The sequence below is a fragment of the Lonchura striata genome, chromosome 11 (assembly GCF_050655825.1).
Source record: "Lonchura striata isolate lonStrDom1 chromosome 11, ASM5065582v1, whole genome shotgun sequence".
NCBI lineage: Eukaryota > Metazoa > Chordata > Aves > Passeriformes > Estrildidae > Lonchura > Lonchura striata.
The window spans coordinates 17,110,251-17,125,500 of NC_140713.1; the positions used below are offsets into that span (position 1 = coordinate 17,110,251).

The window sequence follows — 15,250 nt, forward strand, 5'->3', positions numbered from 1 at the left end:
TCCTGCCTGTCTCACTGCCCTGGGCTGTGGAGGGAGGAGGCTGCTCTGGCAGTGGGAAACTGAGGTGACCAAAATCAATAGTGAGCTGCAGCCCTGGCTGGGGAGCTCCTGGGACCGGGGAAGTCTCTGCCTTGGACAATAGATTATTTTTAACTAGCTCCAGTCTTCAAACACTGTAGCTTAAAAAAGGGGGGGAAGAAAAGAATAGCTGATTTGTGCAAGCTCCCCTGCTCCCATTAAGTCTGTGGAAGTGGTGCTCTGCATTTCAATGGGGGTAGGACTGAGCTTCTCATGAGATAAATTGCACCCTGTCCCTTTGCATGCTCTGTGCAGCTACTCCTGGCTTGTTTAGTTTACTCTTTCCTGGCCCCCCTACGAACACCCCTCCCTCTCTGAAACGCTCCCCAGCAGATTTTTTTTGTTGTTGTTGTCATTTAGCTATTCATTTTCCATAGGCTGCCTTCATTCCCGTGGCCTTTTGCAGCTAGGAGACAAGATGTTGCCTTGGAAACAAAGCCCCTTAGATGTTTGGAGTCTCTGGGATTGCTCTGTCTGCTCCTGAGTACTTTTAGGTTATTTTTATTAACCACACAAAGATGCAGCAGGCTCATAGCCAAGGCAGAAAGTAGCCCTGGGAGGTGGAGGGAAGGCAAGAGTCTTACTGGCATCATTCACTCCACTGGGGATATTTTTTTGCGATGCACCATGGGCTGAATGCCTGCAAGAGAAATGGCATCTCCAGAGAGTGCTGCACAGGCAGGGCTGTTCCTGGGGCTGGGATGGCTGCAGGCAGGCAGAGCTGCAGCAGTGCTGGGGAGAGGGGCTTGCCAGGAGAGAAAAAGCCAAAGCAACCGGGAAGGGAAAATAGAGAGGAGTTAGGAATTACAGAATTTTGATTTCTTGGGGCTTCTCACTTTCCAACTAACTGGCTGTGCCACGGAGGGACCCACTGTGCACTCTGCTGCCGAGATGGACATGGTGACTACAGGCCTGGGCTGCTTATTTTAGAAGAAATCAGATTTCTAAACCCATTAGGCATCTGTGAAAATCTCCACTCCAGGGTTTTATTGGCAGTTCTGCTCTGTGCTGCTGGGGCGAGTCCAGGGCAGCACAGACCCTAAACCTGTGCTTTGCTCCCAGCTGGATGGCTGGAGAATACTGGTTACTTCTGCCCCAAATCTGTCAGTGGGAGCAGTCTGACCCATTCTGCAAAGGGGCTCTGAGAGGCAGTCAGACTGTACTGTGATCACATCCCATTATCCACTGGCATCACTGCATGACACTGCCAAATCCCAGTCCCTCCATGGAGGACATTTTGGAGCAGACCTTTACTCCTTTTTCTGTGAAGATGTAAAACAAAGAAACAGAACAAAAGCAGATTAAAAGAAGCTCCCTAATCCCCGGATGGTAGCTGAAATATTTCCAATACAGCCAAAGTATTCCAGAAAAAAGTGAATATATATAATTTTCCAAGAAATACTCTGTACAGCATTAAGCTCGTGCCTTGCTGCTCATGTCAGCATAGTCCTCTGCTCTGTACAGCCACCAGGGAGGGCTTCCCACTGCAGCAGCTGCAGGACTTGCAGACCCAGGGAGGGTGGCACAAAGAGAGAGGGAGCAAGAGGGGAAGGAAGGAGTGCACTGAAACAGGATGAACATGAGAGACAGAGGCTGAGGACTGGCAGTGCCACACCCCCAGAGCCTCGACCATGGTGCTGAGATGGTGCAGCCATTTCCATTCTTGGCTACAGGCAGGCACTGGGGCCATCCCCACTGTTCTGTGGGGTTTGAGGTGACCTGCAATGGCAGCAAAGGGTTTTAGGGGTGGATCCAGCCTCTATCCTCTATTTGTATCACACAGGCTTACACACCAGGGAGCAATTCCACTGTTTTGTGGCATTTTCCACCATAGCTGAGCTTCACAGATGCCCAGGCTAGTAAGATGCTCTCATATTTTCTTATCCTTTCTGGTGCATCCTCACCAAAGCAAGGAAGTCTGCCTCACCCTCACAAGTGTTGTAAATGCTGGGTGTTTTTTTCCCATTGTTGCTGATTTTTCTTGTCATTACTATATGATGCCATGGTTACAGAGATGTAGGACTAATCCAGTGACAGCAGTTTATGGTCTTTTTTTGGTTTTGATATTTTTGATGCTATATTTATGCCATAAGAATAAATAATACATATACACAACAGTATCAAAGATTTCTTCCAGCCACCCAGCCTATTTCTGCTTTCCTTGTTAAGCTGCTAGAAAGGTAGTTGTCTGCCAGCCATTTATCTTATGAACTATCCTATCATCTAATGATGTACCTGAAGTCCCATTTGTCCATTTTCTCTGAAAAGAGCAGTTAATAAAAATAAAGTTCCTCTTAATATCCCTAAGAACAGCTTCCCCAGAACAGCAACACTCACACTCAACCCAACAGGTTCCTTCCCCTCCATCTTCTTTTCCTTTCCCTCTTCTTCCTCTCCCACCCTCCCCCTATCAAAGGGTTGGGGAAATTTCTTGATGCTCTTGTAAGGAAAATATAGGGCATTTTTTTCTCTGCAGCAACCTGAAACAATGTGTAAGCAAATCTGTTCGTGTGTGACGTGCCTCAGCTCCGGTAAGGAGGAACTTGCTGGAGGTTAGTCTCTGTAATCCCTGCTGATCAAAGGAAGAACTCCTCCAAGCCTGTTACAAGCACCCAAGTCTTGATTTTGGTGCAACACAGGGGAGATTTAACTAAAAATCTGTCTTTCATCTGCTCTGAACTCTGAGACTCCTTTTAAGCATCTACTCCTAGACCAGTCACTGCTCAACCTCAGCCCCATCAGAGGCAGCTTCCACGCACAGCAGAACCCCAGACAAATGCTCCTCTGCTCTTCCTGGCAGAGAAGGGTTCACAGTCACCTGGACATTAAGAGGGAGAGAAGCTAAACAAGGATTATAGTAGTAAGAAGTCATAGGCAAAATTTTGCTAACCAGTCACTCAGTGAATAACATCTTGTTTCTGTCTATCCCCTTCACAATGTTAATATCATAGAATCCTAGAATGGTTTAGGTTGGAAGAGACCTTGAAGATCATCTTATTCCAACCTCCCTGACATGGGCAGGGACACCTCTCACTAGACCATGTTGCCTAAAGTCCCAGCCAACCTGCCTTGTACACTTTCAGGGATCCACAGCTTCTCTGGGCAATCTGCCGGTGCCTCATCACCCTCACAGGGAAGAATTTCTTCCTAATTTCTAATCTAAACCTGCCATGTGTCTATGTGAAGTCCTTCCCCCTTGTCTGGGCTCATTCCATCACTGTTTGTGTTGCAGCCAGAGACCAAAAAGCAGAAGTTTCCACACCAGCAAAGACAGGAAGCACATGCTTTACTCAGGACCTTGCTTGGGTATTTGCTCTGGGAACTGCTGCAAACCCCTTCACTGCAAGGAAAACCCAGCAGTAGTCATCTTGTAGGACATTTGGTGAAAGAGCACAGGACCAAAAACCAGAAAATTTGAGATGGTGACAATTAAAATTAAAACAGAAAATAAGCTGTGAATGAAGGACTCCTGATGAGAAAGTTCTTGTTCTACTTATTAATAGACCTGGACAGAAATGCTTGATGAAATGGTTAAAAAAATAGTCTGAAATAAATCAAAATAATTTGTAAAATCTACAAATCTGGTTAAAATCTATGACTCCAGTTAAAATCTACATGTAGTCCTGAACACAAGGAAATTATGTGAGAATTTTTCAAGAGGATTTTGCATTCCTGAAAGGACAAAGTACTTTGTTTTAATTTTCCCAACTTCCATTCAAACCCCAAATTTTTGTTTTAAATTTGACATACGTCTAAAAAATAATACTAAGCATCTAAATAACTCAAAATATTTTGATAGGACTTAAAGCGAGTGCTTTGGCTGGATGTGAAATTAAAATTTTCAGAGGATTTTGGGTTCGCAGGAGAATCCATGTTTCATCCAAGCTGATTTTTAACACCACCTAATTTTTCAGTTGTGCTGCCAAGTGGAAGAATCTGTATTCTTTGGCTGCTGTGATGGATAATGTCACATCAGCAATGCAAGCAATAATTTTGAGACCCCCCCACATCAGGCACAAAGCTTGAATATACACAGCAAATCCACTGACTGCTCTGTCAGTGGAGGGCAGTACGAAATCCCTACCCAGATATCTCAGATATGGGTTACAGAAGAATTATGGGTTATGAGAAGAAAAGAGGCAACAGGGAGATTTAATTTAACAGGGTTGGAGCAAAGGGAGGGATTTTCCCTTTCCCTGTTTTCCTTTAGGTTTATATCTTCAGCAGAGTAAAAAAGGACCATAAAATGAAACAGTGCTCTTTCTGGTTGAAACACCATCTCTTTCTTCAGGGACAGATAAATGTAACCCACAGGCTTAGTCCCTCATCACAGAGGCACTGATAAATCTGTGAGATTAATTGTAGAGTGGAGATTAGCACCCACCGTTCAGCATCAAACTCTGAGCATTAAACTAATTACTAGGTTCCAGCACTGCACGACTTCCCAGCAGGAAGGCACTGCCCTATAAACCATCATACACAAGTGGCATTTAGCCAGAGATGTTAAAAAATCTTTCTTCTGGGAATGTACCCACCACAGGAGCTGGTTTCCCTTTCTGTTCCAAAGACAAAACCTGTTTTCCCCCTTTGTGGTGGGAAAGCTTGGAATGAAACTGCATCCCCTCTGCCCTGCCACTTTTAACACAGTCACCCAGAGGAAGGTTGGTGTGGAAAATCTTAAAGACATTTCAAGAGTGGAGGATGTAGAGGCTAAACCCATCAGGAATTCTCAAACCCAGAGTGGGTTCCCAGAGAATCACCACCCACTCTGTTCATCCTCAGCCGTCCACGTTGCAATGAATGGAAAATATCCATTTATTTCACAAATGCCAGGAGCCAATTCAGCTCCCCCACCTGTGTTCTCACTGTGGCATCTCAGGCATTTCCCTGCCATTTACTGCAGCACAAATACTCCAGTGCCTTGTTACATTTTATGGACTTCTACCCAGCAGAGGATATTAGAGAGAGGAGAAGGGCAGTGAGCTGCAAGGATTTTGCTCTCTCATCTTTACATGTTTCCAGCCTGCTCCCCAGCACTGCGGCAGAGCACTTCCCTGCAGAGCATGAAGCCATGCGGCTAATGTCCCCCATCTGTGACTCTCTCTCTCATCCCCTCCCTGGTGGGCAGTGCTGTCTGTGCCTGCCTGGCCTGGAAGCCCTCAGCAAGGGATGACGTTTGAGCTTCCAGCTCCTGTACCCAGACACTTTGCTCAGTGCTTGTAGGGCAGAGGACCCAACAGAGGCATCCTGTTCTTGCAGCGATGCTGGGGGAGCATGCAGTGGCTCTTGGTGTCTTGGGGATGCCCTCTTCTTGAAATAGAGGGGACTGGCATGGACAGAATGCTGTTTTCTTTCCTGCCTTTGCAGCTAGTGGGTCAGGACCTGTTTTGAGACCATTTAACACGTGCTTTCTGGCTTTCCCATTCTTGCTTGCAAAAATCAGGTCAGCTACCCACCGTGTTTGTCTCATCCAGCTCTGGAGCTTCTCTGAGCTCCTCAAGAAGAGGGGAGGACCCTGCATTTCCTAGAAAAAAGCAAATTTGGGAAATAACTCATCCTTGCAGGTTGAGTTCTGTGTTGTTTGCTCATGGGTTTTTCCCCCAGTAGTGCATGAAGCACTATTTTCTACAGGATGTGGAGCTATAGAAATTCTTACTATGGTGGTGTCCAGCTGGCAGACCAAGAGCTTAGTCTAGTCCATGCATTATCCAGTCTCTGGACTGTCAGATAGTCATCAGTCCAAGCAAACCAGGAATATTATTTTGTATGTGTTGAAGGAGGGGAAAAGAGGGTTATATCCACATAAGCGCTGGCAAATTTTATTTGATCAACTGCAGTATCATACAGAATGGGAATGAAAACAGTACTGAACACAGAGCAGTTGGCCAGCTGTAAGAAACATCATCATCTGCAGTATCAGTCCTGCTCAATGTGTGTCCAAACAGGAAGCAGCAGACAGAAAAAACAGCTATAACAAGGTTTCAGGCCGTGTCTATCCTAGACCACTTCCCAGACACACAGAACTGTTTGGCCAAGATAGTCAGAGGTGATGGTGCCATCTTGGATCCAGAAGGACACAAAAACCAGGGCTGTACCAATTGCCAGCTGGACAGCACAAGCTCACAAGAAGATCTGCATGTCACTGTGGCTGTCTGGTTATGTTTTCTGTACACAAGAGTCTGTCTGCTCCCCGACAGACAGCAGCCCTTCAGCACTGTATATCCAAGTCAGCCAAGCTTTTTGTGAGAGGTGTACACGAGAGTAGATGGCTACGGTGACTCTGTGGAAAGCCAGTCATCTCAAACTTAAAGTTTTAGGCTTAGCTTTGCTGTGTAATGCAAACTGTTGGAGAGCACTACACTGAGCTTTTGTTTAAACCCCTTTCTCAGACCACTGGGATTTGTGTCCAGAGTTTTGCATTTCCACCTCCAGCTAATGAGAGTGAAGAGGGGAAGTTTGGGTGCCCACCTTAAGGTAATCTTCAAAGAGATAGATATTAATAGGCCACTGGATAGATTTTTACCTGCTCAGTGCCTTCCAGCATCTCTCAGCAAGCCAAATGCCAAGCTGATGTGGGAGGCCTCAATTAAATGTTCTGAGGGGAGATGGAAGGGTGCAGGAGGAAAGTTGTCTCTCCCACGATGCACTATTAAGCAGCTGCTTAATGCCAGACAGACTTCCACAGATTGAGAGGTCAGCTCTACAACACAGATGTGTGAGAACGAGAGGGAGAGTGAGGGGGAGAGTCATACATGTAGCTATTTATTCAGTGTCTACAAAAACTTCTATGGACTTGGAGCTGGGGCCTGGATGTGTCTGGAAAAGACATATTCACCGGCCATGCTTTGTTTCCAGGATTTATTCAGGCTGAAACACTGTGCTGGGAAGTGGAGTCCATATTTCTGAGACAGTCTTTAAGGAGAAGGAGGAGGTTTTTGGGTTTTCAGTTTATGAGACACGTTCTCCATGAAGTTACAGGACATCATTTCTCCCTGGAGCAGCAGAGGCACATACTGCTGTGCACTGAGGTCAGGATCTGGTCCTTCCTTTTCTTTTTTGGATGCTGGATGGTCTCTAGACATCAGTTTGATTACCTCCAGGTTCATGACTCATGATGGCCACTACTATTTTCACGAGATTGCTTGCTGATGACTGGTACTGTGCTGATTTGCCTTGTACCACCAGCCAAATTGAAGTGCTTATCTTTTCCCCCACTGCATGGATTTTCTGAAATGTTCTGAGAAGCAGCTCCTGGTACAACCAGCCACCACACAAAATTGCCCCGGGATTTACCTTTGAGATAGGCTAAGTGACAAGTATCATTAATCAAAGTAAATAATAGCAAAAACTATTGATATTTACTGGGATTTAGTTCACCAAAAGCAAAGGACAGTACAGTGTGGCACACCAGCTCATGCCTCCATTGGCTGTAACACAGCACAACTCTGTAAGGTTTAGCAGATTTGTACCACACAGCTTCACGCAAGATTTTGCCTCTCCCTTATATTTCCCCTTCCAGAAAACTATTCCTTTTGGAAAAAAAAAAAAAAAATTAAAAAAACTCTCCTAGTCAGTCTCCAGGCAACTTCAAAGGATCAGAGCCAGGATTTGCCCTGGGATAATCAGAGATGGGCACCTGGGTCCTACTCTACAGCAGCCAGGGCAGCAGTAGCTTTGCTGGTACCTTTGTAGTGCAGCTTTTGCTGGTATCTTCGTGGGTACCAGTCATGGATGGTGGTGAGGAGCAAGTAATTAGGGGTGGTCTGTATCAGTGTGATGGAAAATAGCTTGCTTGCATAGACAAAGGCAACTGCCAGTAGTGTCAGACTGCAGGGAGGGGCCCCTCTCCCTTCCAGCCAGGTAACACACTAATTGGGTTGTGTGGCTGTTGCAAGGGAAGTCACAAGTTTGTATGCTGAGCACAGGCTGTGAGCTTGGTGACAGTGACATATGGGAGCCAATTAAAAAACTGCAGTTATATCCAGGTTAGGGATATAACTTTTGAACTGGATTTATACCAGAAGTCTGGTGCACAGGTAGGCCCTGTGGGGTTAGGAATGACATATGCCAACTTCCCACTGTGTTTACAAGCTTCTTGCTCACATCTGCCTGTGGATTTCAGACCCTGCCCTAGCCTTAGAGAGTCTTCAGCATTCCCCAGCCAGAGCGGAGGTCTGTTCTTTAGTAAAGGCTATTTTGGTGTCTTGGCTCGATGTCTAAAGCCTGGATGTGTTATTTCACCTTACCACAGTCTCTAAGCTCAGCTGTCTCCCCAGGCCATGGCCAGCCAGCTTTAATTCTGCTGTAGGTGGATGGAATCAGCATTCAGGAATGACAAAGTGTCAAATCCCATTCTCCATAATGAGCAGCCCGAAGGCATTCAGCTCAGGTGTTAGGGTTTCGCCTGCTACCGAAAATGCAAGCCAGTGGGGAGTGGCAGCAGGACCTGTCGGAATGCTGCAGAGATAAGCTAGGATGCTCGTGCTGGGTAAGAACCAGCATGAAGGAGACCAGCCTGACCTCTTACCTTCCCAGATGTCTTGTTCTGAGGAGACAGAAGACAGAGCAGCTGGGAATGGCAGAGGCAGCAGTGATGGAATGAGCCCTGCACCATTTTGTAGCTCCTTCCAGCAATCCCAGGGGCTAAGCACTGCCTATTTTTAGCTCCCGAGGTAGCTGAAATACCACCGTGATGTTCATTAACAACAGCCCTGTCGGATGGGAACTGCAAGGCAGGGGAGTGGGGGGCTGGTTGGCCTGTTTTGTTTTCCTTTATTTAATTGCTGGCTGCAGTACAGAGGCAGAGCGTGGCAGGAGGCTCAGCTCCTCTCACCTCGGGAAAAGCAGGAGCAGCAGACCCAGGGGAGGCAGGCAGGGAAAAGTCAATCAGGCAGTATTTAAAAATCTACCTGCTGGGCCCAGGGGGAGTTGGAGATTTTAATGTCATTCCCAGCTTGAGACACAGCTTGGAGAGTGAGAAAAGAAAGGGGTATCTTCTCTTCTTGGATCCTTAATTGCTCGTTAAATCATCTAACAAATGCCTGAACTCCTGGATGGCCCCATGCTCCTTGACAGAGGGACTTCAACCTTGGCAGGGGGAAGGGGTATTTTTAAAAGTGCTCATTGCACATGCTTTTTCTGGATCTGTAAAACCAAGAGTTCAGCGGTTCACTCAGCAGATAAAACTAAGTCTGTAACATTGTTATTACTGTTCAGCAGAAGCAATAAACTTTCCTTCGAGTTCTTCCCCTATTTCAGCCTGCTGACTCTCAGTCTGCCCTGAAGCAGGTGTCCATGCTGTGGGAGGACAGCTTCTCCTGTCCCCAGAAGGGACCTCCAGTTACTGCAGAGGAGCATGTACCAAAATAATTCCCTGCCCTAGGTGCTCAGCCCCACTTCTGGCCCAAAAGACTCACAGATAACCACAGCCAGAAATGTCTGTGCCTGGTCACTCCCATTCTGCCTTGTCATTGCTGTTCATCTGTCTTCTGCTCAAAACCCCCCTGTGCTGGGTCTTACAGGGAACTGCCACAAGTCTCAGTAGTTGAAAAGGTGATGCAGCTATTTCCCAGCACAGAAAATATGATGACTGTGCTATTGCCTCTGATGTTTTACCAAGGGAAGCCTGCAGTTAAGTCCACAAAACTCAGAAGAAGCTCAGACCATTTCCATGACAGCTGAAGAGCTTCAAATGTGCTTTGCCATTGCAGGCAGATGGACAGATCTGTGACTTATACCTATAACCCACTCCAGCAGTCAAGATAACATACAAAGACATCCTTCTACCTGAAAGGAAGCATGGATGCTTTTCCTGCATCACACATACACAAGTACTGGGGCCAAGGCAGATCACAGCCATTAGCTGGTTTTATGTTATTTAGAGTCTGTGAAAAGAGCAGAACTGCAGCTCCAGCAGGGCAGGCAAACCATACGGATGATTTATGAATATTCACTCAGCTCACAAAGCACTCCAGGGCAGAAAACAAGCTTTTGAAATTAACTGAACTCTTCAAGGTTCTTCGTTTGTCTTGGCTTTGAGGTGTGAGTCACCAATACTTTTTCTCCAAAATGAGCAGTCTGTACAGAGGACTGGGAGGATTCCTGGGCATGGAAATATGAAGTTAAGTGCTCTGTGAGAAAGATTTTATGTTCATAAAGGCTTCAAAGCATAGAGCCCACCCCATTAAGTTTTATGGGATACAAACTGAGACATACAGTACTGAGACTTCTTCACCCCATAAAGGCTGGATCTTCAGGGCACTTGAGGCTCTTTCATTGAGCACTGAAATCTCCAGCAGCTTCAGTCTCCGGTGCTTTCAGTTTGGTGCCCTGCAATTTTTCCACAGTTTCGGTGTTCAACAAAGAGGCTACAGAGTTTTGATCCTGACCATGCAGACCCTGTCATACACTTGTCATTCCCATCCGTACAATAAGGTTATTGTGGTGCTCCTCAATGATGGCACTTCTAATTGTTCTCAGCAAAGCATGAGCAGAGCCTGCATTTCCCTCTTGAGATTTGTTTTTGGTCTGCACTTGCTGGCTTAACACCCTGGAAGGCAAAGATTTCCACCTGCATTTGGCCAAGAATGGGTTCAGTCTAGCACACAAGAGACAAGAGAGTAAAACAAGAAGGTTGTCTTCACAAGTTTGCTGCACACACACAAGGAACAGGAGCTCCTCCTTTCCAGTTAATTATAGCAATAATAATTGGGTTTGTTTCAGCTAGTAGAAATATGAGATTTTCAAAGCAATGAAAGAAAAACTCTGCAGATTAGTCAACATGCCAAGGGTTTCAGGAGTCTGTGGGTGCTGTGGGACATTTACTTCTTACAAAGCAAGTAGAGGGTTTCATGAATTTGAGTGTCCTGCTTCACAAACAAGTGAAGTATCAGCCAGTGTGGACTGTTACAGGAAGGCTGAACTCAGCTATTCCAGGGCTGTCTAGACGTTCCCATCCTAAATCTGAGACATCTTCCGGACCCAAGTTGTGTCAGAGCACTATCCTCCAGGAAAAATTGCTGTCCCAGTGAATCTCACCAAAAGAGACTCCACCTGAACATGGCCAGCTGGCTCTGCCCTCACTGCCATGCTCTGTTGTGGGAGATTCCTCTCCCTCTGAGTCACAGAGCACCGCAGCCAGCCAAGGTGGTCTGCATTAATGTGAATTAGCCCTTGTAGCAGGGGCTTACAGCAAAGAACAAGAATTTAGGGAAAGCAATAAACCAGCATCTGGAAAAAATTGTTTCTGGAGTCTTTCTGCTGTTCTTTCTGATACAAAGCCCCCACTTCATCAAGTTTCCACTTTCAGTTAAAGCAAGGCACTAACAATTTTAAATAGCCTTGTACATGTATGAATTCCTATTTGTTCCTATGAAATTCCACACATGTGCAGTGCAGACTGCTTTGTCTGTTGAATAGGAATACTTGTTGGTATGAGGTGGATTGCACAAAAAATCTTTTTCCTTGTGATTTCCTTCCTCCATACTCCTTTTGCCCTTTCAGCTGGATCACATAGTGTGGATGCTAAAGCCCCATCCCAAGAAACACAGCCTGCTTACTCCTGATGGTTTGGGGAATGGTTTCTGAAATCTCTGGCTCCAAATTCTGCCTTAAGCATCTGTGTGAGCTGTTGTTTCTTTCCTCTGCAGGCTGATGCCAAGATGGTTTGCGATGTTGTAAGTCGGATGGAGGACACAGAGCCCTTCTCTCCAGAGCTTCTGTCAGCTATGATGAGGCTCTGGGCAGACTCTGGGATCCAAGAATGCTTCAACCGGTCCCGGGAATATCAACTTAACGACTCAGCCCAATAGTGAGTATCCTTGTCCTTAGCCTTGCATGTTAAGAAGCTGCATTTGGATTTGTTGAAGTTTTAACTGAAGTGAATGACCTCATAGCAGTGGAATTGAACATGTCTCTGCTTGCAGTTTTGGATGTGTGTTGTGTCACAGGCCACTGCAAGGCACAAAGGATCAGGCAGGACATTCATGTCCCCTCTTGGCCAGTCTGGGGTCAGGTCTGTGACCCCAAGGGCAGGTTCCCAAATTGCTCCCAAATGTCTCAAGGTAGATTTTTGCAAACATGGATCTAGCGAATATAGGCAGATCAACCTGTGGGCACAGCAGATGGCTCCTTTGTCTATCTGATTGAGAAGAGGAGGGTGTGATCACCTGCTTTGTACAGCAGTACAGCTCTTGGGTTTGCTTTTCTTTCCTCTGTTTGTTTTTCTTTCCCACTTCACTTTCCGTAGTTGTACAGTGTACTGATAGGTCAGCTGGATTACAGCCAAGGGTGAGGGACATCTTTACTTTTCCAGGGGTATTGAGTTACTCTTGTAATACAGTCGGTGGCTTCTCTACCATTAGGGACCACATCCAGATGTCATTCAATGGGAATTGTCTGAATCCATGGCTTTGGTTCATACTGTCAGGAGGACAGGACATCCACCCATAAATGGCTGCTGTGGCTCTGAAGAGATGTCCAGTGTGTCCCCAGTTTCAGTTCAGACTTACTTACAATGATAATTGATCCAATATATTTGCTTCCACCTAGGCCAGGAAACCAGAGGTTTTCATCCCATCATTTCAATCACAGCATCTGTTGCAGACAGGCAAAATGTCCCTGGCCCTGGACTGTATCTTGGGAAAGAGTCATTCAAAGGTGGTTAAGTATAAACATAAGGACCAGACAGAGAGCGTTCACTTCCCTAGTGGTACCCTTGGACTTTTGGTAATCAGGGAAACAGAAGCTTCCCAATGGTGTCAGGCAATGCTATGTCCATGCTCTTGACTGTCACAATATCCCGTATCAACAAGTTCACATGCACTTCTGGAGTTGTTATTGTGTTTGGATTGTTTGGCATCTCCGCTTGGGGTGTTCTGGATATCTATCAAAACACAACCCAGGCACTGGTGTGGCTGCTGGTTTTGTTCTGTGTGGTGGGCCTGCTGCTCCCAGCTGTACCAGCTGCTCCCATCCAAGCTGGCAGGGCAGCTGGGGAGAGCAGCTCTTGAGGTGCTGCAGCAGAAGGCAAATGATGACACATCATTTGGCATTGATGGAAAACTGAATGGGAAACCTGCAGATGTGTGGTTGGTGACATAGCATCTTACCCAGCCATGATCACACCTCAGAGATGATCCTGGCATTCTGCTGCCTTTTAATCAGTACTAGGTGGATGCTGGTTTGATCTGTATTTCATTGCGTGTAATAGCAAAATAAGCTTTCTCCTGCCAACAGCTTTTTCTTTTTCTTTTTTTCTTTTTTTTTTCCCACAAAATAGGGGTATGATGGCATAAAGATACCTTTAGAGACATAAATTATCTAAAATGCCGGTCCTAATTGCATTACAACTTTGTTGAAAAACCTTCAATTGTTTTAGAGCCAATTACCTTAAGGAAAGTATTTTGATTTTCCTTCCATGCAAGATAGCAGTTGAAAATAATAAGCAGAGCCTTCCCAGTATGACCAGCTGCTGTGCAATTCATCAGCAAGAGCTCAGAAACCAAAAGCAGTTTCTAGACATCAGCTGAAGAGTCTCTGTGCTGTAGTGTTCACAGCAATTGCAATCTAGGGGTTGCAGCCCCGCCAAATGAATTCTGGTATCTCTGACAAAATCTCTTGCATCCAGATGAGGATGGATGACCCTCCATGCCAGGGCAGTGCTGTGATGCCTCTCTCCTTAGCTGCTCTGTGAGTTGTGCTGTGGCTGGACACATTTTTTCTCTGGGCTAGGTTGGATGGGGAAGCTGGAGATAACAAAGTCCTTCTCATTTACAGCCCTGCTGGCGTTCAGGAGCCTCTGGTGGTTCCCCCGCTGGGAGTGAAGATGCAGTCACATGGCAGGGTGCCAAAACATCCTTCCACCTCTAGGCCCTGATGCCATCACAGGAGATGGTGGTGCAAGTGAGAGCTCAGTTGGCACTTATTCACGCCCAGTAGACCCCCAATGAAAAGAGGCATATATTTTATTTAATTCAATGCTTTGGGGTTGTTTACTTTTGCATGAGTGGAAGATTTGAGACAGTTTTATATTTTTTTCTCCACCCTGGGAAAAGGCGTGTTTTTATTGACACTGATACTCAATTTCAAACACTAACAACTACAAAAAGTGTTTTCATTAGGGCTGAGAAAAATAAATTCCAGACAAGAACTGAATTCTAAGTTCCCCAAAGTCTGAAAAACAGTGACAATCAGTGAGCTGCACTAGCATTGCATTTCAGGCTTCTCTTGGTGTTAAGCCTTAGGGACTGGCATTTTGCTGGCAGAAGGGATGTTTCCTGCAGGAGTTGGAGATTGTGCCCCATGGCTGTTCAGCACATGCCACAAAAACTGAAGGCACCAAGTGACCAGGTCGTGTTGTGGCCAGCACAGGTGAGACCTTCAGGAGTGTTCCAGGCACTTCCCTTCGCCCCAGAAACCACCTGCCAAGTGCCCTGAATGCTTTCAGAATGAAGCTCCCCCTGCTGCTTGGCTATTTCTAAGGAACCACCACCTGGATTTCTCTGAGTTAGTGCTGCTGTTGTCTTTAATTGTTCTTCCAGTGCTTTACCTTGAGGTTTTTTTAAATGGCTGGAACAACAGGCCTTCTGTTGCAGCCCCTGGGAGACCAAGTCACAGGCTAATCAATAGCCTGCAAGGGTCAAAAGCATGGCTCTTACCAGTCTGTCACCAATTTCACTGAAAATAAGTTTACTTTTTTGTGTTAGACTAAACAAGAAGTGAATATTAGCTCCCTTGTGGAGCCAGATGGGCCAGAGCACATTGCTTTCTAGCCTCTGATACATGCAGACAGTATGGATTTCCTGCAAAGCTTTGTTTCTTTTTGGCCTCTAAAGTCAGCCAGTCCTTAGCAAGGATTTCATAGCTGCTGCAAAGGAGCAGTAGAAAACAGCACTTTTGCAAAGAAAATACATGACTGAGGAAGAGGGAAGGCTCTGTAATGGACCCCCTCTGTCTTGGACTGCATAAAGCAAAACCATAAGGAAGGCAAGACAAGGGAAGAGAGTAAGACGTAGAAATTGGTTTCATCTTTTTTTTGTTAGTGCATTTTTTTGTAGTTCCCTAAGGCAAATTTACGGGTGGGTTGAGTTCCACATTCCTAATATCTTGATTATGTTTTTATTCCTACTTAGTCTCCTCTTCCTTTCTTGTCTCTATGCCTAGGAGCTAAACC

The 15,250-nt window shown here is 45.9% G+C and overlaps 1 protein-coding gene across 2 annotated transcripts in view; it reads left to right on the forward strand.

Moving 5' to 3' along the window:
• GNAO1 (G protein subunit alpha o1) overlaps positions 1–15,250 on the forward strand; it is a 139,434-nt gene that overhangs the window by 81,383 nt on the left and 42,801 nt on the right. For both annotated transcript variants that reach the window (XM_021535225.3, XM_021535224.4), the window contains exon 4: positions 11,727–11,887. In XM_021535225.3, coding sequence (XP_021390900.1) covers positions 11,727–11,887 — 161 coding nt within the window. The remainder of the gene's footprint in view (positions 1–11,726; positions 11,888–15,250) is intronic.